The 26204-nt window shown below is 41.7% G+C and overlaps 1 protein-coding gene across 4 annotated transcripts in view; it reads left to right on the top strand.

The window, feature by feature from the left end:
• The window catches only part of LOC148423268 (kelch domain-containing protein 3-like), a 59400-nt gene that overhangs the window by 17625 nt on the left and 15571 nt on the right, over positions 1-26204 (top strand). For 2 of the 4 annotated variants that reach the window (XM_088414623.1, XM_088414624.1), the window contains exons 6-8: positions 373-493; positions 8170-8359; positions 20462-22491. In XM_088414623.1, the coding sequence (XP_088270749.1) occupies positions 373-493; positions 8170-8359; positions 20462-21635 (1485 nt within the window). In that variant the 3' untranslated portion in view covers positions 21636-22491. Of the gene's footprint in view, positions 1-372; positions 494-8169; positions 8360-20461; positions 22492-26204 lie in introns of those variants that run through there. The other 2 variants (XM_088414627.1, XM_088414625.1) reach the window with 1 other exon arrangement.

Here is a 26204-nt window from a genome sequence, read left to right as displayed (position 1 = left end):
TTCACACCTAATTGTGGTTCCCAGAATCACAAACTTGCATCTTTTTCATGCCGCTCTCCTAAATACACCTGATTCAAATGATTAGGATAATTTACAAGCTCTTGCAGTGCTTGCTGGTGATTTGCTAATAATTTGAATCAGGTGCGCTAATGACAGAAGCGTCGAAAACATACAGGATTGCGGCCCTCGAGGACTGGAGTTAGAGATCTATGCTTTAAATGTTTGAAACCTGGACTTGATTAAAGCGTTTCAGTAAGTATGTGAAAGAGTAGCTGAGCATTGTTCTAGTCTGTTTCACGTCTCGTTAGATTAAATGAAAGTGCATAAATAAAATGTGACTTGTGGCAATATGTTTTGTTTTCATGAATGTAGACCCCGATGCCAACCAACAGAAAAGGTCACAGTGCTGTGATGATAGGTTCATCCATGCTGATTTATGGGGGCTTCATAGATATAAAGGGATCATCTCAAGAATTTTGGAGTTTGGATTGCGGTAAGTATAAAACAATAATGTTAACAGTATAAGTGTTAGTATTATTAGTAGTCGTAGTAATAAAATGAAGATAAGGATATGTAATGTGAGTAAAGGAATACATTTTGTGTAAGAAATGTGGCATCATCAACTTGCCTGTGATAAGTAATGAAGTACAGTACAGATATGTGAAAATTTGTGTGCAACTGGACTAGTTCATGCTAAGTGGAGGCATTTCACGTAGTGTCAACTAGCGTTTTTTTTTTTTTTTAATTATTTTATTTTATTTTTTAACATGTTCCTCACAGGAGACTTTTAATGTATTTTTGTCTTTGTCCCATTAATGTGCATTAAGTGAACGCTTGTTACCTCACGGTTCCACTATCGCGGATTCGCCACATCGCAGATTTTTTTTCCACTACGCAGATTTACCACATCACGGATTTTTTTTTCCATTACGTGAATTTCTCTCTCTCCCTCTCTCACTGCGCTCTTGCAGTGTACTTGTTGTTGCAGGCACCTGAAACTTGGCATCTTTTTGCCTTCACAAATGCATCGACGTTAGGTTTCAAATCCTGAGTAACAGCACATTTATCAATGTCATTCAAGTGTCGATTTGTTAACCTTGAGCGCTGCTTTGTTTTATTATTGTTCATTACCGAGAACACCTGTTCACAAAGATAAGTAGTCCCAAACATGGATAGTACCTTTGCAGCCATTGCTGTTCATTTGGGGTAGCCTGGCACGAGATATTGATAAAACCTATCTTGTCCCACGGACCCAAATTTATCCTGCTTAGCAGAATCACAATGCAAGTCAATTAGTTAAAGTTGAATGTCAGCCGGCATATCAGAAAGCTTCTCTGTAAATGGCCAGCGAAAAAAGCCGACACAAGCGAGGTATGTTATCACAAACTGAAATGATGAGATGGGTGTCTTGAGATGGGTGACTGCTCAAGACCACCTAACTCGCAATTAAAAACTCAGCACTCTCCTCCCTACATATTCAGTATGTACATGTTCAAACCATCTCAGTCTCTGGCCTCTCTGACTTTATCTCCAAAAACTCTTACCTGTGCTGTCCCTCTGATGAATTCATTCCTAACCCTTGCTGTTCAATCTGTTCAATCACACATCATGTGACAATTTTCTCTACCCAATTGAGCCTGCCTGCACACACTTTTCATTTCTCTTGACTGTTGACCCGAAATACTTAAAATCTTCTTTTTGTCTTCTCCCTGCATCCTCACTCTTGCACTTGGGTCCCTCTTCTCCACACACACACATAGTGTTCCTTTGCTACTTTGTGCTTCATCTTTCATTGCTTCACATTTTTTTCTTTCATTAAAAACTAAAAAGACTGTAATTGCACTTCTCAGATGTCAACCTAAATTCAAGCCGGGAGCTGACCAAACATTATAACAGGGAAGCAGAGTTCAAAATACCATTTAATTGTAACACAGTATTTTGTACTGATGGTATTGCTCCTTCCACATCTTCTCGCATGTGAGGTGGAGACTGCTTGCTGCAGCCAGTCAACAGTTTGGACAAGATTTAGAGGCAAAACAATCAGTCAGTCAGCTCAAGGGTTCTTCTACAAGACACACAATTGGCTTCTGGCACATCTTAAGCAAATAAGTGCAGGTGTGCATTAAAACTCCTGCCCTCAATGGTCGATGTCACACCGGCCAATCATGTATCTTGTAAGTCTGCCCATGAGCTGATGGACATATTGGCTGGCCAGGAGTCTTCGAGTGAAACTCCCAGCTCCCTGGCAACTGAGCAGCCCTGTCCCTGCACCCCGGCAACTGAGCATCCCCATTCCTGTGCCCCAGAGACTGGACATCCCGGACCCTGCTGGACGTCTGGAAGCCTGCACCCCGGCGCCGGACCACTGTGCTCCCAGCTAATTCGCGCTTGAGTCCCCAGCCCGCTCACAGCGCACGTCTCAGTGCACGTGGTTGTCAGCCCCTGTCCCTGCGCCAAGGTGGTAGTGCGCTCAGGACAGTGTCCCTCCATGCCTGACCTCTAAGGCCCCTGCTAGTCGGCCCCAGATCTCCGAGTTCCCTCCTGGGTCTCCACCAGTCAGCGTTTGGCTGATGCGTCCTGGTTCTCTGCCAGTCTGCGTTCAGCCGATGCCTCCTGGGTCTCCACCAGTTGGCTCTCAGCTGACGCCTCTGCCTGTCGGCGTCCAGCTGACACCTTCGCTTGCCAGCATCCAGCCGATGCCTTCATTTGACAGTCCCTCGTGACCAACGCCTCTCTCCAGTCTCTAGCGGCACCTGGGTCACAAACCCGCTTGGAGTCGCCGAGTTCGCCCTCCTAACTAGTTCTGCTGGGCTCATTTTGTCTGACGCCCGGTTCGTCCTCCTTACTTGCCCTGCCGGCACTTGCCAGCACTATTGTCTTAATATTTATCCAAATCGCTATCAGGACGGCATTCGCAAGATCCTGCACCCATTCTTTGCATGTAAGTTCCTTCGCTGGGCGACCCTTCTTCTCCATGAACTGTCCAATTTCCCCTCGTAGCTCAAAGAAGTGGTTGAGTACCGCACCTCTGCTTAGCCACCGCACCTCAGCCCAGCATGAATTTCATTATCACTCATAATGTGTCAAACTGACGGTGATTTAGACAGTGCACTCTGATGAAATTGGTTTTCACAACTACACTCATAACATGGTCCATTTGCAGTGTTTTGCAACAGAATGCCTCCTGGTGCAAAATATAGTGGAATGCCCAAAACTGTTGTCCTCCATTTGCGGTCTGTAGTTTCTCATGGAATTTTGTGCCAACGCTTGCTTTTCTTACGACCTTTGATGGCGCACCATCGGTTGCCAGGCTCACGATACGGGACCAGTCCACGCCCACTTTGTCCAGCACTCCAACGAGAGAGTTGAAGTTGTCATCCGCTTTTGTGTTGTCAGTCATGGCCACCAATTCAAGCAGCTCCTCGGTGACAGTCAGTTTTATCAACACCTCTGATGAATATGGCCAGTTGAGCAATATTGGTGACGTCGGTGCTCTCATCTATTGTGATTGAAAATTCGAAGAATTACTTGATTTTCTCTTTCATTTGGCTACTTAGGTCACTTGATAGTTCTGTCACTCTGTCTGTGATAGTGGTCCTCGTTAGACTTATATTGGCAAAGGCGGGTAGCTTATCGGGGCACACGATTTCTGCAGCCTTCAGCATGCACGTTTTTACGAACTCCCCATCAGAAAATGGTCATGGATACCTGCACCAACTCGTTGGCAATAATGTAGAAGACGAATTCACTGTATGGCAGGCAATTCAAACCAATGTTAAATAGCTAATGTGTTTAGAACCCCAGGTAAAAACATCAAAATTGTACATAGATATTTAAATTGGTACCAAAATAGTATAGTAAGTGCTGTGTATATTCAATATACATATATACAATCAGAAAACATCATAAATAAAAAATATAGAAAGGATTTATTTTCCTTTGAGTGGCGCTTGTTATGCCCATATTCCCCAGTGAGGGTAGCCTAGGCTAGGTTAGCTTCGTATTTCTTGATTATCGCCATCTTTGTTTCCATATAAATCACCTTCTTACTTCTCGCTTTAACGTCACTGGCAATCTTATGACCCATGGTTAACCCCTTCAACTTTGAATTTAGCAGTAAAATGACCTAAAGTTACCTACAGTTTTGTAACCACTCACAATTGAACAAAGCTTTAATGCTCTGCCATTTTGAAATGAGTGAGGCCGATCAATAGCAGATCCGCATCTCCGTGAGGAGATGCCAACCAGTAGCAGACCAGCATTGTAGTGACGCGTTGCATGGAAGCATTTTGACGGCTATAGTAAATAAGTGCAATTACCTAACAACGCCAGTAGATGGAGGCAAAACAACACAAATACAGCCAACCCCCTAGGGCAGGGGTGGGCAATTCCAGCCCGAGAGGGCCTGCATGTTTTCCAGTTTTCTCTCCCTAACACACCTGATTTAAACCATTAGCTCATCAACAAGCTCTGCTGGAGCTTGAAAATAATCCTAATCATTTGAATCAGGTGTGTTTGAGAGAGAAAACAGGAAAACATGCAGGACACCGGCCCCCGAGGCCTGGAATTGCCCACCCCTGCCCTAGGGTCTTGACAGTTGTTTTTGTCGCAAAGCTGGGAAAATACGGTAAAGAGGGGACGAAAAAACTCAGTATTCCACGTCGCAGCTTGAAAAAAACATAAGCCAGGGACGCTGCAAGAAGGGAGTCCACTGTACTTTTCAGTCACCCGTCAAATGATGGGTCAGGAGGTATAGTTTTAGTGGTTTGCAGCCTGGCACCAGTTTATGGATCAACTCATACAGCACCTGAAATGATTGTGTTTTGCATACTGTATTATCTAAGACAAAGTTATTTTATATTGAAAACTGATCAGGTTCTGATTTCAGTTACATTATCACCAAAGTTTCACCAACAAATTAACAAAATGAGTAAGAAACAGGTTTTTGGAATTTTTTGGGGGAAAGTGGAATCAACCCAGTGAGAGACAGGTGAAGAGCCTACAACTTTTAAGAAAAAGAAAGCTTCTAACAGGCAGTACCAAGAGTCCTACTTGCAATGATAGTTTATTGTAGTAAAGACTTTGAGTGCTTTTTTTCAGCCAAAAGGACCAACAATTTGAGAAGGAATGGATCCACGACCTATTTGTTAACAAACCAGGTGAATCTAAAATGTGCAAGAAGATAATCAACTACTGTAGATCTCAAATGACGGTGGCCTTAAAAGTATGTTCTTGATTTCCAACATTCTATGTGTGTGAAGTGGGGTTTCCTGCAGTGACTGCAACAAAAACAAAACAACGAAGTCGGCTGGATACAAGCAAGACACTTTGTGTGTCATTCTCCCAACACTCCATGATGAGCTGGTGCGGAGAAACAAGCTTAGGGCTCCAATTTAATTTGACATCAATGTTGAGTTTGAATTTTGTGTGCACATTATATTCATGTTATGTTGTGCCTATTATTTTGAAGATATGTTTAACTAATGTATTTATTGAAATCTCTTCTTTGGCAGTGATATAGCCAAACAATGTTTAGTAAGAATCCTACGAAAGAAAATACATTACATACAGTTATCCATATTCGTGGATATGTCCAAGTGAGAGTCTGAATTTGGCTTGCACTTCTCGTCATTCCTCATTTAAGCAGGGGAGAGCAACATGACCCAAGCAGGATAAACACATTTTCCGGGCAGTAACTATGGGGCAAAATCAGTTTTTCTTGTTTTTTTTTTTTTATCTATTTATTTATTTATAAACCTTGATGGCCCTAAAGTAAGTGCAATGAGACATACGAGAAAACACATTGCCTGTCAACCCACTGCATTATAGTAAAACAGCCAAACGTTGTGAGTAAGCCAGCCAATACTTCAAAATAGACTGTAGGATATCAGCAAGTAATTTATGACCAACAGTGTACTGGTATGCAGGTATGCATGCAAGACAGAAATCACTGATGCGTAGCGTTGTGTGCTTCACCTTGCCCATTTGTGTACCAATCCATGACAACCGAGTCTGAGCTGAACAAATGTTTTTATTCTGAAAAGTGGCTCCAAGGTGTTCCATGGCTTGATGCACACTTAAATGTTGTGCAAGATTTGTTAATCATTGTCCTCAGATAGCAGACAAAACTGATACATTTGATACAGGGTCTAAATTTTACAGTTATTTTTTATTTGACAAATAAAAAAAAGCATGTGGATGTAGTGCAACCTATTGTTAAAAAACAAGCTAGTTGAGAAGCAATAACTCATCACCCTCTTGTTTAGTAGCAAGACAAACTGCAGGACCTACGCAGACTCAGTGAAATAGTTTTCTCCTTACCTTTCATAAAGCTAAGCATGCATATCCCAAGTGTTGTGTTTTCTGCTTTTAAGTTGTGCTTTTTGTGTAGGCTAAGTTCACAGTCCACCTTGTCATAAAGGATGTCTTTTAGGCTCACTTCACTATCCACCACAAAGGCTATATAACCTCCGGCACAGGAGAGCTTGTTGCCGGGTTATTGCTTCGCCACGCTCCAAGCATTCTCGCCATATCTCTTGTTTTCTCATCCCGCGTTCTTCTTCGTCGAGACACTTTGGGTTTGTACTTTGTGGCTTTCATTGGATATTTTACCTTTTGGGACTGTTTTTGTTTCCATGCCTGGCATGCGTTTTCTGTTAATAAACTCTCATTGTCAATCCACTTCCTCATGTGGTTGGCTGGGGTCCTGAATCCGCTTGGGTTCCGATGTTATTCATAACACCAAATCTTCTATTCTGAGGATATTTGTTGAATGAAGCACATTGTACTGGCTTTCGGTCCTGCATATCATTTTTGTGAAGATGTGAAGCAGCGGCTCGACGCTGAGCCCCTCCCGGATGACCGAGCTTCTCACCCTATCTCTAAGGGAGAGCCCGGACACCCTGCGGAAGAAACTCGTTTCGGCCGCTTGTATCTTGTATCTTGTTCTTTCGGTCACGACCCACAGCTCGTGGCCATAGGTGAGGGCAGGAACGTAGATCGAGTGGTTAACAGAGAGCTTCGCCTTTCGGCTCAACTCTCTCTTCACCACGACAGACCGGTGCAGAGCCCGCATGACAGCGGACACCGCACCGATCTGTCTGTCGATCTCACGCTCCATCCTACCCTCACTCGTGAACGAGACCCCGAGATACTTGAACTCCTCCACTTGGGGCAGGACCTCATCCCCGACCCGGAGAGGGCATTCCACCCTTTTCCGACTCAGGACCAGGGTCTCAGATTTGGAGGTGCTGATCTTCATCCCAGCAGCTTCACACTCTGCTGCGAACCGCTCCAGTGAGAGTTGAAGGTCACGGCCTGAAGAAGCACCACATCATCCGCAAAAAGCAAACATGCAATGCTGAGGCTCCCAAACCGGACCCCCTCAACGCTTCGGCTGCGCCTAGAAATTCTGTCCATAAAGGTAATGAACAGAATCGGTGACAAAGGGCAGCCTTGGCGGATTCCAACCCTCACTGGAAACTAATTCGACTGACTGCCGGAAATGCGTACCAAGCTCTAACATCGGTCATACAGGGACCGAACAGCCTGTTCAGGTGCTGTCCGGTACACCATACTCCCAAAGCACCATCCACAGAGATCCCTGCGGGACACGGTCAAACGCCTTCTCCAAGTCCACAAAGTACAAGTAGACTGGTTGGGCGAACTCCCATGCACCCTCGAGGACCCTGCCAAGGGTGTAGAGATGGTCCACTGTTCCACGGCCAGGACGAAAACCACACTGCTCCTCCTGAATCTGAGAGTCGACCTCCCGACAGACCCTCCTCTCCAGCACCTCTGAATGGACATTACCGGGGAGGCTGAGGAGTGTGATTCCCCTGTAGACCAAACACACCCTCAGGTCCCCCTTCTTATAAAGGGGGACCACCACCCCAGTTCGCCTATCCAGGGGCACTGTCCCTGACGTCCACGCGACTCCGATTTTTTGGACTAATTGAACTTGGACCCGAACAAACCACGCAAACCATAACTGATGGAGTAATGAAACCTATCGAGGACTAAGGTTTGAATGTGACATTGCTGTGTGCACACAGACTGTGTAGCGTGTATAGTATGATATCATGCAGGTGGCCAATAATAGCTAGGCGTTCCACTGGTTGACCGTGATCATCTCATTGAGTTTATATTGCATGTCTATTTGCCTGACAGAAACAATGCTTTGGTCGCTGCTCACTGGTTTACAGCAAGGATCTGTTAGCCCAGGTCCAAGACATAGCCATTCTGCAATTGTCTACCAGAACTGCATGTACCTGTTTGGTGGCTTGAAAGGCTTGAGAGAGCAGAGAGATTTCTGGAAGTGGTGCCATGCCAACAACACTTGGAGTTCACTCAGAACCAAGTAAGTTAAATTTTACTTTTTAGCTTTTAGGTTTTATCTTCTGCTTTTTACTTTTCAGCCCTCTACAGGCTTCATTAAAAGAATGTAATATTAAAATTCACAACCTAATGTAGAGAAGTATAGAGTTGTGATGGTTGTTTGTGAAATATCAGTTTGTTTTCCAAAACATCTCAAGGGTACCCTATAGCGATGGATTTGCATCTCTTGTGGCTTTCAGACCAAAAAGCCCATGAATTCTAAATTCCTGGGACCAGGTGTTTCTGTTTCCAAGTCTTTGAGTGTGGCCCATGGGTTTGCATTCACACCCAGCAAAGGTGGGGGAAGTAGTTCATTGAAATAAGACTGAAGATGTCAATAGAGGAAATCAGCTGCACTAGTCCTCCTGTCTAGTAGATGGTATTAACAAAAAGCTGAATGACAAATCGGGATGATGAATAAATGAAAGAATAGTTGACCCTGTGTCACCATTTGTTGTGACTTAATGCAAAGACGATAGAGGCAAATCAGCTTTTTTCTTGATTTATACCTTTAAGTTGATTTACTACTGTATATTAGTGCTGAGCAATCCATTGGCAAAGCAACAAGTTGCTGACAAAAGTCTTGATTTGGTGATCACTTCCACACTTTTGGCAATTACTTTATAACGTGAAGCCAGGTAAGAATACACAGACTAAGGAGGACCATGTATACTGACCTGGATCGATGGACTTTAAGTGACATTATGCAAGATTTAGACCGTTTTTCTTTAAAAATGAATCAATTCAATTTTATGAATGTCAAAAACGTGCAAATAAATGTGTTCTTAACGACAAACTTTGCTTTAAATGTAATCGTAGGTCTAGTTATCATTGAATTATATTACATGGAGGGTGGCACTCCTCCAAGTAATATAGGTTGCCATGTCTGTTAAAGTTACCACAGCCAGAGGGGCAGAGGGGAGTGTGTATTGCTGCATTTACCATAATGCCCCTAAAGCTCCTGTTGGTGCGCGTGAAAAATTACACATACTCCCTTTAAATCTTGCTTCAGTTCTGTGTAATTTTTAAAATCTTTTACATCATAAATCGGACACCGAATATGCTGAAGTGCTCACCAAAGGGGAGCATTGTGTCAGCAGCGTTTTGCTTTGACAAGGGAATGCCCAGTTCTGTGACTGAAAATTCAAAAAATTGTTGTTTTTTTCACTTTAATGACTACAGGTGTTTGTCCGATTCAGGCCTATTCAGCGTTTAACCTTTCATCTTGACCCTGCCTATGACCTCAGGGTGTCATTTACCCACAATGCATCTGTTTTGCATAAGTAATAGCCCCTAAAACTCGCGAAAAATCAGATTTTTGATGTTTCCTCTTGTGATATCTCCATTTGCGTCCGACCTATATTCATCCTTCCAACTTTAGGTGTTTCCCATTATGGGTTACATTGCCAAGAACACCTTGCACCAAATATTTCAAGTTTTTCCCATTTTTTTACCCATAATTCCTCAGTTAATTGTTCTTGCCAAAATATTGTAATCTTCTGTCCGCCATTCTTCATCTGATTCCCACCGTTCCAATTTTAATCGATTCCATTCATCCCCGCCCATTCATTGGTGTATTCATTTACCTCTTACCAGGAATCAAAATTTTCCCACAATTCCACACACTGTACCTTAAATGAACCAATTCATTTTCAATGAGGTCATTCATTGTGTGGGCGTTTGGCCTTTGCGGACTACTGTTTAGGTAGACAAAGTGCTCCATTTCCCATGGGGTCGTCAGGTGGCCATCTTGGACACTTGGCTACATACACTGAGACTCCATTTCCCATCAACCCTCAGGGGTGGCCATCTTGGATATCTGATCAGACATCTCATGAGGGCTCAGCTCAACTTCCACCCAGGATGGCGGCCATCTTGGTTAACTCAGAACAATAAAAACAACACTCTCCTAATGTTGAACATCCAAACTATTAAATATAATCCCCCAAAATTCAAAATTTGAACTTTAAGTGTACTTTTTTCTTCCTTTTTGAAATTTTGTGATATTTTACAAAATTAGAAAAAGTGTTGTTTTTTTTCACTTAATGACTACAGGTGTTTGTCCGATTCAGGCCGATTCAGCGTTTAACCTTTCATCTTGACCCTGCCTATGACCTCAGAGTGTCATTTACCCACTATATATCTGTTTTGCATAAGTAATAGCCCCCTAAAATTCATGAAAAATCAGATTTTTTATGTTTCCTCTTGTGATATCTCCATTTGCGTCCGACCTATACTTATTGTTCCAACTTTAGGTGTTTCCCATTATGGTTTAGATTGCCAAAAACACCCTCGCACCAACAATTCCAAGTTTTTCCCATTTTTTTACCCATATTCCTCAGTTAATTGTTCTTGCCAAAACATTGTAACCTTCTATCTTCGCCATTTTTCAGCCGATTCCCACCGTTCCAACTTAAATCGATTACATTCATCCCCACCAATTCATTGGTGTATTCATTTACCTCTTACCAGAATTCAAATTTTCCCACAATTCCACATACTGTACCTTTAATGAACCAATTCATTTTCAATGAGGTCATTCATTGTGTGGGCGTTTGGCCTTTGTGGACTACTGTTTAGGTAGACAAAGTACTGTGTTTCCCATGGGGTCGTCAAGCGGCCATCTTGGACACTTGCCCACATACACTGAGACTCCATTTCCCATCAACCCTCAGGGGCGGCCATCTTGGATATCTGATCAGACATCTCATTCGGTTTTTCCCTTCTATCTTTTCCAGTCTTCATCCGATTCTGACCCTTCCAATTTTAATCGATTCCCCCGATGCCCGCCATTCCATTTTTACCCACAAATCAAAAATTACCCACAATTCCACTTTTTCAGTTTTTCCCTTATACCTTTGACATCCTTCATCCGATTCCTACCGTTCCAACTTTAATCGATTCCCCCATGTCCCGCCATTCCATGGTGGTATCTATTTTCTTCTTCCCAGGATTCAAAATTTACCCAAGATTCCACTTTTTAAGTTCTTCACTTATATCTTTTTTCACTCTATCCGATTTTGACCGTTCCTACTTTAATCATTTCCCCCAATGCCCGCCCATCCATTTTTATCCACAATTCAAAAATTACCCACAATTCCACTTTTTCAGTTTTTCCCTTATATCTTTGCCATTCTTCATCGGATTCCTACCGTTCTGACTTTATTTGATTTCCCTAAGTCCTGCCATTCCATGGTGGTATCCATTTTCTTCTTCCCAGAATTCAAAAATTACTCACAATTCCATATTTTCAGTTTTTCCCTTGTATCTTTGCCATTCCTGCTCCGATTACCGCCGTTCCAACTTTAATCGATTCCCCCAATGCCCGTCCATCCGTTTTTACCCACAATTCAAAAATTACCCACAATTCCACTTTCAGTTTTTCCCTTATATCTTTGCCATTTTTATCCAATTCCGACCATTCCAACTTTAATCGATTCCCCCAATGCCCGCAAATGCATTTTAACCCACAGTTCAAAATGTACCCACAATTCCACTTTTTCAGTTCTTCACTTATATCTTTGCCATTCTTCATTTGATTCCGACCGTTCCAACTTTAATCGATTCCTCCAAGTCCCGCCATTCCATGGTGGTATCCACTTTCTTCCCAGAAATCAAAAATTACCCACAATTCCACTTTTTCAGTTTTTCCCTTGTATCTTTAACATTCCTGCTGCGATTTCCACCGTTCTAACTTTAATCAATTCCCCCAATGCCCGCGAATGCATTTTTACCCACAATTCAAATATTACCCACAATTCCACTTTTTCAGTTTTCCCTAATATCTTTGCCATTCTTCATCCGATGCCTACAGTTCCAACTTTAATCGATTCCCCATATTCCCGCCATTCCATTCGTGTATCCATTTTCCTCTTCCCAGAATTCTAGTTATTATTTTTCCGCCCTGTTTTTCGGCACGTTTCAACTCATTCCCAGTTTATTTAATTCACCCCGTTCCACTTTCATGTTATTCCACTTATTCGGGAAAGATGGGTTTCCATTTTTCACATTCCAAATATTCTTAGTTTTCCCAGAATTCCCGGTTTTCCACCCCAAAAAGTTCCATTGACTTACATCGGGTCATTTTTCGTTTCATTATTACAGCTTTCCCTTTTAATATTTTCAATATTTAACTCATACATCTCGTCTTAGGGATCCTTCTCGTCATTCCAGTAATTAATACATTTCAATATTTTCCCATAATTCCATATTTTTCTATCTTAAAATATTCATAATTCATTTCCAATGGGAGGGCTTCCCATTCATTCCCAATGGGAGATTGAACATTTCACATTTTGAGCTTTCCTTTTTCATATTCATAACATTTAACTCATTCATTCTGCCTTATGGCTCATTCCCATCATTCCTATAGTTCATAATTATTCATATTTTCCCATAATTCCATATTTTTCACCTATAACAATTCATAATTCATTCCTAATGGCATATTTAACATTTCTTACATAAAGTTTCTCCACTTCACATTCACTTCATTCAGTTAATACATTTCACACACAACATTACTCATATTCACACCTTCCAGTAATTCATAACTATTTTAATAATTTTACCCATAATTCCTCATTCCCATTTTCCTCTAACCTGTAACCTGTAACCTTCTATCTTGGCCATTCCTGCTCCGATTTCCACCGTTCCAACTTTAATCGATTCCCGCAATTCCCGCCATTCCATTGGTCTATCCATTTTTCTCTTCGCATGATTAAAAAATTACCCACAATTCCACTTTTTCAGTTTTCCCTTATATCTTTACCATTCTTCATCCGATTTTTACCGTTCCAACTTTAATTGATTCCCCCAATTCCATCCAGTCCATTGGTTTATCCATTTTACTCTTCCCATGATTCAAAAATTACTTTTTCAGTTTTTCCCTTATATCTTTGCCATTCTTCATCCGATTCTGACCGTTCCAACTTTATTCTATTCCCCCAAGTCCCGCCATTCCATGGTGATATCTTCCCAGAATTCAAAAATGACCCACAATTCCACTTTTTCAGTTTTTCCCTTGTATTTTTGCCATTCCTGCTGCGATTTCCTTCGTTCCAACTTTAATCGCTTCCCCCAATGCCCGCCCATCCATTTTTACCCACAATTCAAAAATTACCCACAGTTCCACTTTTTCAGTTTTTTCCTTATATCTTTGCCATTCTTCATCCGATTTCGACCGTTCCTACTTTAATCGATTCCCCCAATTCCCGCCATTCCACATCATTCAACACCTCTCCTTTCAGGTGTTTCACCTTCACACGCAATTTCTTCAGGAATTGCACATATTCTAGTTGTGTGAAGGTGGAACCTTCACACATATGTTATTCTACCGCTTTATTGTGTGAAGGTGGAACCTTCACACATGTTATTCTACCGCTTTATTAGGGCCCGAGCAGCTACCGCTGCGAGAGCCCTCTTGTTTTTCTCCGGATTATTATTATTATTTACTGTGCAGCGCTTTTCCATTTTTGAGGGCCTAAACATGCACGAAAAGTCACCAAAATTTGCACATTTGTCGGGCCCGGTGAAAAATTGGATATTTTTGTGTTTCGCAAAAAAATACAAAAAAAATGGCTCTGCAGCGCCACCTAAGGTCGAAAAAGTGCTTCTGGTCCCGGCCCGTTTGACCTAGAGCTACGAAGATTTTTATGCATATATAGGACCTAGAGACCTACAAAAAAGTCAGCGTGAGCCATGTGCTCAGATGTACAGAAAAAGAGTTATGAATTTTTTAATGTGCATTTTTGGCCCATTTTTGCACGTTTGCAGGTCCCAAACTGCTCCTTGTTTCTCCTAAACGCTTAACTCAATCGCCTTCAAATTTGCTGTGGTTTATAATTAGAAATAGGGGCACAACTGGGCAAAATTTGGTGCTGATCCGCTGACATTTATGATAGGGGCGTGGCTTCAAATTATGTGTTCAATTTCTCCTTCGCCAAGAGGGACAAAAACCTTAATAACTTTGATGTACTAGCTTAAAAAAATCTAAAACTTCATAGACACATGGAAACTTATGTCTTTAACACCTTTAAAAAAAGTTTTTTTAAATACCTACTAGCGCCGCCTAGTGGTTGATTAAAATGTCATTTTTTACACTTTCATGTATTGTGCTCAGTCTGTTTGAGTAAAACAAATGAAAATTGGTCAGAATATCATTAAGACATGGAATATTAAGGTTTTAAAATTTTACGACTTTTCGATAATGGGCGTAGTCTGCACGCCACCTCAAAGTCAGATGACTCGCCAAAACGAAAAAAGTGGCTGTAATTGGCCCCAAAATGGCCTTATGAGTGGAAAATAGCCTCTCACTCCCGGCCCGTTTGACCTAGAGCTCCAAAAATTTGTAGCCTTATGTAGGACCTCGAGCCCTACAAAAAAAGTCAACGCGAGCCATGTGCTCAGATGTACAGAAAGAGAGTTATGAATTTTTGAATGTGCACTTTTGGCCCGTTTTTGCTCATTTGCAGGTCCCGAACTGCTCCTTTTTTCTCCCAAACGCTTGACCCGATCGACTTCAAATTTGCTGTGATGTTTTATCTGACTGTGAGGCACAATTGTTCAAATTTTTGTGACGATCCGCCATCAAATATGTTGGGGGCGGGGCTTTATATTATGCCTTTGATGATTACTTTGCCACATGTGAAACAAACCTTTATAACTCAGCTTTAAAAGCTTGGAAAAATCTGAAACTTCACAGACACATGGAGACTCAAGCCCTTAACACAAGTGTTTAAAAAAATCTTCAATTGCTTATAAAGCCATCTAGTGGCAAACAAAAATGTCAGTCTGATGTCTCGCCAAAACGAACAAAGTTGCTGAGTTTGGTCCCAGATGGTCTTATCTTTTCTAAACTTCATATATTTGATGGGTTTCTAATGTGGAATACACCTATCAACGTATTTTTTGTTATAGTGCGAGCGCCACCTAGTGGCAGCCAAAAATATAGCATTTTTTAAACGTTTTTATGTGTTTAGCTGAGCCCTCTGAAACCATATCGCTGAAATTAAGTGTGAAAAGCCTCTAGACAGCCTTGCTGACCTCCACCAAATTTTACGAAGTTTCGATAATGGGCGTGGCCTCTATGACCATTTTCATTCCGAAGCTTTATCTGTCTAGTAAAAGTTGCTATAATTTGACCCAGATGATCTGATCTTCTCACAATTTCACACATTTGATGAAAATATTCTTCTGAACATATCGACAAAAATATATTCCAGTTTAAAGCTAGCGCCACCTAGTGGCTGCAAAAAATGTCATTAGTCGAAACATTACAGTCAATCCTGTTTGGTTTTACCTACAGCTATGAAACTTTGTAGGCAAATGAAGAACTGTAAGACCTACAAAAAAGTCAATAGAAGTGATGTGCTAGGATGTACAGAAAAATTGTTATGAATTTTTTTAATGTGCAGGTTTGTCCCATTCTTAGACATTAGCTGGTCTCAAACTAGTGCCTTTTTCTCTTAAACGATTCACCCCATTACCTTCAACTTTGGCATGAATCATTATCCAATTGAGGGGCACACATAGTCCAAATATCGTGAAGATCTCTTGACATAAAAGATGGGGGCGGAGCTTCAAATTATGTTTAATACTTCCTTCGCCAAGAGTGACAAAAATCTTAATAACTGAGCTATGACAGCTTCAAACCATCTGAAACTTTCCTGGGACTTTGAAAGTCATGCAATAATACAGCTATGTGATAAACTTTCAAATCATTTACAGCGCCACCCAGTGGCGGACAAAAATCTCATTTTTTTATACTTTTATGTACTGTGAAATGCCTGTTTGACTAAATGAACTCAGAAATGGTCAGAAAAGCTATGACACATTGGAACATTAAGGTTCTCAACTTTTATGACTTTTCATTAAAGGGCGTGGCCTCTATGCCAACTCAAAATCCGATGTCTCGCGAAAACGGTAAAAGTTGCTGTAATTGGACCTAGACGATCTGATATTTTTAAAACTTCGTATATGGGATGGGAGTCCAATGTGAAACACACCTACAAGCCTATTTTTTATCATAGTACGAGCGCCACCTAGTGGCAGAAAAAAAAAATAGCAAATCCTTAATGTTTTTATGTACTCTGCTGAGCCCCTTGAAGTGATATCCCTTAAATGTTTTCTGAAAAGCCAGTGGCCATGCCTTATGCCCTCCACAAATCAGTACGATGTTTCGACAGTGGGTGTGGCCTATATGGCATTGAAAGTCACAAAATTGGAACAATAAAAGCTGCAGTAACTCCACCCACATTGTCCCACCTTGTCTAAATTTTACATATTTGGTAAGAGTCCTGCACTGAAGTGATCTACAACTAATTTTTCATCATTCATAGTCCTTGTTCATACCCCGACCTGTTCATACCCCAACGTGCACAGGTCTGCGAGGGCCCTTTATAGCTGCTTGCAGCTCTAGTTATTATTATTATTTACTGTGCAGCGCTTTTCCATTTTTGAGGGCCTAAACATGCACGAAAAGTCACCAAAATTTGCACATTTGTCGGGCCTGGTGAAAAATTTTATATTTTTGTGTTTCCCAAAACAATGCAAAAAAAATCGCTCTGCAGCGCTTGCAGCTCTAGTTATTATTATTTTTATTATTATTATTATTCTGCCGTTTTTTGGGACATTTCATCTCTTTCCCAGTTTATCCGATTCACGCTGTTCCAATTTCATCTTATTCCACTTATTCGGTGCGCGTGTATTTTTATAATTCCAATTATTCATAGATTTCCCACAATTACCTGTTTTCCGAGCCAAAAGTGCCATTGACTTACATTGGGTGATTATTCATTTCAATAATACATCTTTTACGTTTCATATTTTCAAAATTTAACTCATTCAGCTTGCCTTTAGGGATCATTCTCATTATTCCAGTAATACATAGTTTCCAATAATTTCCCATAATTCCATATTTTTCCCACCTTTAATATTTCATAATGCATTTCCAATGGGAGGGCTTCCCATTCATTCTCAATGGGACAATTAACATTTCACATTTTGATGTTTCCCATTTCATATTCATAACATTGAACTTATTCATTCCACCCTATGGCTCATTCCCAACAATTCAATAAATCAAAATTATTAATAATTTCCCATAATTCCATATTTTTCACCTATAACAATTTGTTATTCATTCCCAAAGGCAGATTTTACTTTTCCTATTTGAAGCTTCCTCATTTTGCATTCAATTCATTCAGCCAATTCATTTCACATTGTCATCATTACACATATTCACACAAACCAGTAATTCATAACAATATTAATAAATTTACCCATAATTCCTCATTCCCATTTTCCTCACCAAAACTTTGTAACCTTCTATCTTGGCCATTCCTACTCCGATTCCCACCGTTGCAACTTTGATGGATTCCCCCAAATCCCGGCATTCCAAAGGGGTAGCTTCCCAGAACTCAAAATTTTACCCACAATTCCTCATTCTGTAGTCACAAAGAATCCATTCATTTTCTATGGGGTCATTCATTCTGTGAGCATGTGACCTTCTTGGACTACTGTTCAGGTACACGTTGTACTCTATTTACCATGGTACCCCCACCCAGCGGCCGTCTTGGATGAACTCTGACCTACATCAAATACTACAGCTCCCATACACCCCTGTAAGGCGGCCATCTTGGACATTTGACAAGCTCTCGCCGCAGCCCATTCACTTTGAATGGGGAAAAGTGGAAAAAAGTGGGGAAAAAAAAGTTTTTTCAGAAACCCTCACGTGGAAATGAGCGGAACCACCTAACTCATGGACCATTGTTGTGGATTTTTAATGATAACGCCGCAACGCTCCGACATTCCGATAAGCGAATAGAGCCGATTTTCCGAAGTTCGATAATGGCCGCCCGCTTAACCTGTATAATATAAGCTATTTTAGATTACCTCTTGCGTTTTCTCCATTTGCGTTAGACCTATACTGGTCGTTCCAACTTTAGGTGTTTCCCGTAATTGTTCTTCGACACTTGCCCACATACACTGAGACTCCATTTCCCATCAACCCTGAGGGGCGGCCATCTTGGATATCTGATCAGACATCTCATGAGCGCTCAGCCCAACTTCCACCCAAGATGGCGGCCATCCTGGTTAACTCAGAACAATAAAAACAACACTCTCCTAATGTTGAACATCCAAACTATTAAATATAATCCCCCAAAATTCAGAATTTGAATTTTAAGTGTACTTTTTTCTTACTTTTTGATATTTTGTGATATTTTACAAAATTCAAAAAATTTTTGTTTTTTTCACTTAATTGACTACAGGTGTTTGTCCGATTCAGGCCGATGTAGCATTTAACCGTTCATCTTGACCCTGCCTATGACCTCAGAGTGTCATTTACCCACAATGCATCTGTTTTGCATAAGTAATAGCCCCCTAAAACTCGCAAAAAATCAGATTTTTATGTTTCCTCTTGTGATATCTCCATTTGCGTTAAACCTATCCTTATCGTTCCAACTTTAGGTGTTTCCCATGATGGGTAAGAATGCCAAGAACACCCTTGCATTAAAAATGTTCAATTTTTTCCAATTTTTTTTACTCATAATTCCTCATTTCGTTGTTCTCACCGAGGCTTTGAAGCCTTCATTCTTTGCCAATCTTCATTCAATTTCGACCGTTCAAACTCGAAGTGATTCCATTCATCCATGCCAATTCATTGGTGTATTCATTTACCTCTTACCAGAATTCAAAGTTTTCCCACAATTCCACACACTGTACCTTTAATGAAACAATTCATTTTCAATGAGGTCATTCATTGTGTGGGCGTTTGGCCTTCGTGGACTACTGTTTAGGTAGACAGAGTACTCCATTTCCCATGGGGTCATCAGGTGGCCATCTTGGACACTTGACTACATACACTGAGACTCCATTTCCCATCAAACCTCAGGGGCGGCCATCTTGGATATCTGATCAGACATCTCATTCAGTTTTTCCCTTCTATCTTTGCCAGTCTTCATCCGATTACGACCGTTCCAATTTTAATCGATTCCCACTATGCCCGCTATTCCATTTTTATCCGTTAATCAAAAATTTACCCACAATTCCACTTTTTCAGTTTTTCCCTTATATCTTTGCCATTCTTCATCCGATTCCTACCGTTCCAACTTTAAACGATTCCCCTAAGTCCTGCCATTTCATGGTGATATCCTTTTTCTTTTTCCCAGAATTAAAAAATTACCCACAATTCCACTTTCAGTTTTTCCCTTGTATCTTTGTCATTCCTGCTGGGATTTCCACTGTTCCAACTTTAATCGATTCCCACAATTCCCGCCATTCCATTGGTTTATCCATTTTTCTCTTCGCTTGATTAAAAAATTACCCACAATTCCACTTTTTCAGTTTTTCCCTTATATCTTTGCCATTCTTCATCCGATTTTTACCGCTCCAACTTTAATTGATTCCCCCAATTCCAGCCATTCTATTGGTTTATCCATTTTAGTCTTCCCTTGATTCAAAAAATTACCCACAATTCCTTTATTTCAGTTTTTCCCTTGTATCTATGCCATTCTGATTCCTACCGTTCCAACTTTAATCAATTCCCCCAATGCCCCCATTCATTTTTACCCACAATTCAAAAATTACCCACAATTCCACTTTTTTCAGTTTTCCCTTATATCTTTGCCATTCTTCATCCGATTTTTACCGCTCCAACTTTAATTGATTCCCCCAATTCCAGCCATTCTATTGGTTTATCCATTTTAGTCTTCCCTTGATTCAAAAAATTACCCACAATTCCTTTATTTCAGTTTTTCCCTTGTATCTATGCCATTCTGATTCCTACCGTTCCAACTTTAATCAATTCCCCCAATGCCCCCATTCATTTTTACCCACAATTCAAAAATTACCCACAATTCCACTTTTTTCAGTTTTTCCCTTATATCTTTGCCATTCTTCATCCGATTCCGACCGTTCCAACTTTATTCGATTCCCCCAAGTCCCGCCATTCCATGGTGTTATCCGCTTTCTTCCCAGAATTCAAAAATTACCCACAATTCCACTTTTTCAGTTTTTCCCTTGTAACTTTGCCATTCCTTCTGCGATTTCGCTGCTATGCTAACAATAAGCCCTGGATCTCTAGCGACATCAAAGGCCTTCTGAACCAGAAGAAGAGGGCCTTTAAAGACGGTGATCAGCAGGAGCTAAAGCGGGTGCAGAGGGAGCTCAGAGTCCAGCTCCGGGAGGCGAAGGAGCAGTACAGGAGGAAATTGGAGCGGAAGCTGCAGAACAACAGCATAAAGGAGGTGTGGGATGGAATGAAGACTATCACCGGCTGCAGCACAAAGCGGGGTGCTGCCATGGAAGGAGATAGGGGGAGAGTCAACCAGCTGAATAACTTTTTCAACAGGTTTGACCACCCCCACTCGTTCCCACCCCGGAGTACTGCAGCTTCCCTCCTAGCTCACCCTCCCCCCCTAGACACCAGCACAGAGGAGGACATCTCCCCCCCACCCAAGATCACTGCAGCCCAGGTGTGTGGAGAGCTGAGGAGGCTGCGACCCAACAAGGCAGCAGGTCCAGATGGAGTATCCCCGCGACTGCTGAAGGCTTGTGCGTTGGAGCTGGGAGACCCTCTACAGCGCATCTTCAACCTGAGCCTGCAACGGGGGAGGGTCCCCCAGCTGTGGAAGACATCCTGCATTATCCCAGTCCCAAAGAAACCACGACCGGAGGAGCTCAACGACTTCAGGCCGGTCGCCCTGACATCACACGTGATGAAGACCATGGAGCGGTTGCTGCTACACCACCTGAGGCCACAGGTCCGCCATGCCACTGACCCCCTGCAGTTTGCCTACCAGGAGAAGGTAGGAGTGGAGGACGATATAATCTATATGCTACATCGATCCCTCTCTCACCTGGACAGTGGCAGTGGTGCAGTGAGGATTACTTTTTTGGACTTCTCCAGCGCCTTCAACACCATACAGCCTCTGCTGCTCAGTGGTAAACTGACAGAGATGGGAGTAGGCTCACACCTTGTGGCATGGATTACGGACTACCTGACAGGCAGACCCCAGTACGTGAGACTGGGGGGCTGTACGTCCGACACTGTTGTCAGCAGCACAGGAGCGCCACAGGGGACCGTGCTGTCTCCTGTCCTGTTCACCCTGTATACGTCAGACTTCCAGTACAACTCTGAGTCCTGCCACGTGCAGAAGTTTGCAGATGACACTGCTATCGTGGGATGTATCAGGAGTGGGCAGGAGGGGGGAGTACAGGAAACTGATCCAGGACTTTGTCTCATGGAGCGACGCTAACCATCTGCACCTGAACACCACCAAGACCAGGGAGATGGTGGTGGACTTCAGGAGGCCTAAACCCCATCCGGAACCAGTAACCATCAAAGGAGAATGTGTAGAGTTTGTCCAGACCTACAAATACCTGGGTGTGCAGCTGGACAATAAACTGGATTGGACTACCAACACAGAAGCTCTGTGCAGGAAAGGACAGAGCCGACTGTACTTCCTCAGAAGGCTGGCGTCCTTCAACATCTGCAAAAAGCTCCTGCAGATGTTCTACCAGACTGTTGTGGCGAGCGCCCTCCTCTACGCAGTAGTGTGCTGGGGAGGCAGCACCAAGAAGAAGGACGCCTCGCGTCTGGATAAACTGGTGAGGAAGGCGGGCTCGGTTGTGGGCACAGAGCTGGACAGTCTGACAACTGTGGCTGAGCGACGAGCGCTAAACAAGCTGCTATCAATCATGGACAATCCAACACATCCACTACACAGCATCATCTACAGGCAGAGGAGCTGCTTCAGTGACAGATTGCTGTCACTGTCCTGCTCCACGGACAGGCTGAGGAGATCATTCCTCCCCCATGCCATGAGGCTCTTCAACTCCACCCGGGGCAGTAAAAGCTCACATTAAACTCTAAACCTCATACTCTGCACTGCACTATTCACTTTATACAAGCACCTTAATTATACTTGCACTAGACTCCAACGATTCACACTATTCTGTTTACACTGTTAACAAACACCTTAAGTATACTTCTGTACTGGACTTATGTGTATCTTTGTGTATTTTATTTCTCATATTTTATTATCTCGACTTGAGGATACTGCTGGAAATGTGAATTTCCCTACGGGGATGAATAAAGTATCTATCTATCTATCTATTTCCTTCATTCCAACTTTAATCGATGCCCGCCCATCCATTTTTACCCACAATTCAAAAAATACCCACAATTCCACTTTTTCAGTTTTTTCCTTATATCTTTGCCATTCTTCATCCGATTCCTACCGTTCCAACTTTAATCGATTCCCCCAAGTCCCGCCATTCTATGGTGGTATCCGCTTACTTCTTCCCAGATTTAAAAAATTACCCACAATTCCACTTTTTCAGTTTTTCCCTTATTTCTTTGCCATTCCTGCTGCAATTTCCACCGTTTTAACTATAATCGATTCCCGCAATTCCCGCCATTCCATTGGTCAATCCATTTTCCTCTTCCCATGATTAAAAAATTACCCACAGTTCCACTTTTTCAGTTTTTCTCTTGTATCTTTGCCATTCGTGCTGCGATTTCCACCGTTCCAACTTTAATCGATTCCCCCAATGCCAGCCCATCCATTTTTTCCAAATTTCAAAAATTACCCACAATTCCACTTTTTCAGTTTTTCCCTTTTATCTTTGCCAGTCTTCATCCGATTCCAACCGTTCCAACTTTAATCGATTCCCCCAAGTCCTGCCATTTCATGGTGATAGCCATATACTTCTTCCCAGAATTCAAAAATTACCCACAATTCCACTTTTTGAAATTTTCCCTTATTTCTTTGCCATTCTTCATCTGATTCCAACCGTTCCAACTTTAATCGATTCCCCCAAGTCCCGCCATTTTATGGTGGTATCCGCTTTTTTCCCAGAATTTAAAATGTACCCACAATTCCACTTTTTCAGTTTTTCCCTTATATCTTTGCCATTCTTCATTTGATTTCGACTGTTCCTACTTTAATCGATTCCCCCAAATCCTGCCATTCCACATCATTCAACACCTATCCTTTCAGGTGTTTCACCTTCACACGCAATTTCTTCAGGAATTGCACATATTCTAGTTCAACTATGTGATACATTTTTGATTTATCTATAGCACCAATTAGTGGCGGGCAAATATTTCAATTTTTATTCTTTTATGTACTGTGCAATTCCTGTTTGAGTTAACTGAAAAATGGTCAGACTTGAGACATGAACCACGAAGATTCTCAAATTTTACGACTTCAATAAAGGGCATGGCCTGTGTGTCACCTCAAAGTCTGTTGTCTCGCCAAAACGAACATAGTTGCAGTAATTGCACCCAGATGGTCTTATCTTCTATTTCATATATTTGATGAGAGTCCAATGCAGAACACACCTGCAAGCCTATTTTTTCCTCGTAGTGCTAGCACCACCTAGTGGCAGCAAAAAATATAGCAATTCCTTAACGTTTTTATGTATTCTACTGCAGTGTTTTTCAACCACCAGTGTGCCGCGAGACGTTGTCAGGTGTGCTGCACTTGACAATGTCACCTACGGCATTGACTGTGCCGCGGACAGCCCCGCCCCCCCGGTCCGCTGTACAAAATTACGGTATTGACTGTGCTGCGAACAGCACCCCCACCCCCCCCCCGCGCGGCGTGCCGCGGTGAACAAAAGGTTGGGAAACACTGTTCTACTGAGCCCATTAAAGTGGAAACGTTTTTATGTACTCTACTGAGCCCATGAAAGTGATATCACTAAAATGTTGTCTTACAATTCTTAAGACACGCCTAATGACCTCCACCAAATAGTACAATGTTTCGATAATGGGTGTGGCCTACACGGCAGCGCAAAGTAACACAACTGTAACAATAAAAACTGCTGTAACTCAACCCACATAATCCCAATTTGTCTAAATTTCACATAATTGATAGGAGGCCTGTACTGATGTCATCTACAAACTCATTATTCATATTGTAGTGCCAACACTACCTTGTGGCAGAAAATAATATAACGTAATTTTCACGTTTTCGATTTACTTTGTTGAGCCAGTTGAACAAATGTAATAAAAAATTGACATTTTTCTAAAACATTGACTTTTAATGTTCACTTACCCCAACGTGCGTATACCCAAACATGTTTATGCTCCAACTTGTTCATACCCCGACCTGTTCATACCCCAACGTGCACAGGTCTGCAAGGGCCCGTTATAACTGCTTGCAGCTCTAGTTATTATTATTGTTTTATTACAGCCCGAGCAGCGTCCGCTGCAAGGACCCTCTTGTTTTTTTCACCGGATTATTAGGGCCCGAGCAGCGACTGCGACAAGGTTCCTCTTGTTCTTCTCCAGATTATTATTAGAGCTCTTGTTTTTCACTGGATTATTATCATTAGGGCCCGAGCAGCGACTACTGCCAGGTCCCTCTTGTTTTTCACCGGATTATTGTTATTAGGGCCTGAGCAGCGACCGCTGCAAGGTCCCTCTTCTTCTTCTCCAGATTATTAGGGCCCGAGCAGCGTCAGCTGCGAGTACCCTCGTTTTTCACCGTATTATTATTATTGTTATTTACTCTTTGTGAAGTTTCCCATTTTTTAGTGTCTTAACATGCACAAAAAGTCACCAAATTTTGCACAGTCATTGAGCCTGGCAAAAATTGTGATATTTTCGTGTTTCTGAAAACAATGCAAAAAAGTGACACGAGTGACAAAAACCTTAATAACTCAGCTGTACAAACTTTGAAAAATCTGAAACTTTACCGAAACATGAAGGCTTTACAGAGACATAAAGACTATTTACTTTAACCTTACCTTCTGTGTAGTAAATTTCTTTCAAAATTTTTTGCCACCCAGTGGCAAACAAAAATGTCATTTTCTACACTTTCATGTACTGTGCTATTCCTGTTTGAATAAATTAACTGAAAATTGGCCAGGATTGCATTGGCACATGGAACATGAAGTTCACAAATTTTACGATTTTTCAATAATAGGCATGGCTTGTACCCTGCCTCAAAGTGCTATGTCTCACCAACGTTGCTGTAATTGGATCCAAATAGTCTTCTCAAAAGTTATATTATTAAAGTTTATAATATTTAATGGGAGTCCAATGCGGACCGCACCTAAGAACTATTTATTTGTCATTGTGCGAGCCCCACCCTGTGGTAGAAAAAAAAACAAAGCAAATTTTTTTCACAATTTTAAGTACTTTGTTGAGCCTGCTGAAGTAGTATCACTGAAATTTAGTCTGACAAACCTCGAGACACACCTAATACCTAAAGATTTAACGGAACAGTAGAAGCCGCTATAATTTGACCCAAATGATCTGATCTTCAGAGCGCACATGCCGCATACTACTTAGCATAGTAATTCTACTGTATTCTCTTCACATGCATAATGCCCACATGGCTAATTAATACGGTAATTTATTCATTTATATTATGTGAGAGCCAGAAGAGACAAGTGACGAAATCAAAAGAAATCGGTAAGTTTAGTGACAACAACGTGTAAAAAAAAAAAAAAATAAATAATTGATTTAAATGATGATGGATATCAGGAAGTTATTCGCCCGCAGCAACAAGGAATGGAGTAAATGAAGTCCTAGCTAGCTAGCCATCACAAGTCTATCAAGTTCATGTTAGCTAACGTTCTTCCTTGTGTCAAGACAACCATATTCATTTGTTGTATGAGCTGTCAGAAGAATTTGCAATGAGTTTCAACAGCATGAAATGATGATCATTGTGACAACACCGCATTAAGCTTATCTTTAGTTGATTGATAGAGCGTCTTGATCTGGGGTGTTAAACTGTTCTGGGCCACAAATGGGTTTAATCTGGACCGCATGATGATTTTGTGAAGTATAAGAATTTGCTAAAATTTTT

Source organism: Hippichthys cyanospilos, chromosome 5 (assembly GCF_059441005.1).
Source record: "Hippichthys cyanospilos isolate Australia breed blue-spotted pipefish chromosome 5, RoL_Hcya_1.0, whole genome shotgun sequence".
Classification (NCBI taxonomy): domain Eukaryota; kingdom Metazoa; phylum Chordata; class Actinopteri; order Syngnathiformes; family Syngnathidae; genus Hippichthys; species Hippichthys cyanospilos.
The sequence above is the reverse complement of the archived record's forward strand: the minus strand, read 5'-3'. Positions and strand labels throughout refer to the sequence as shown.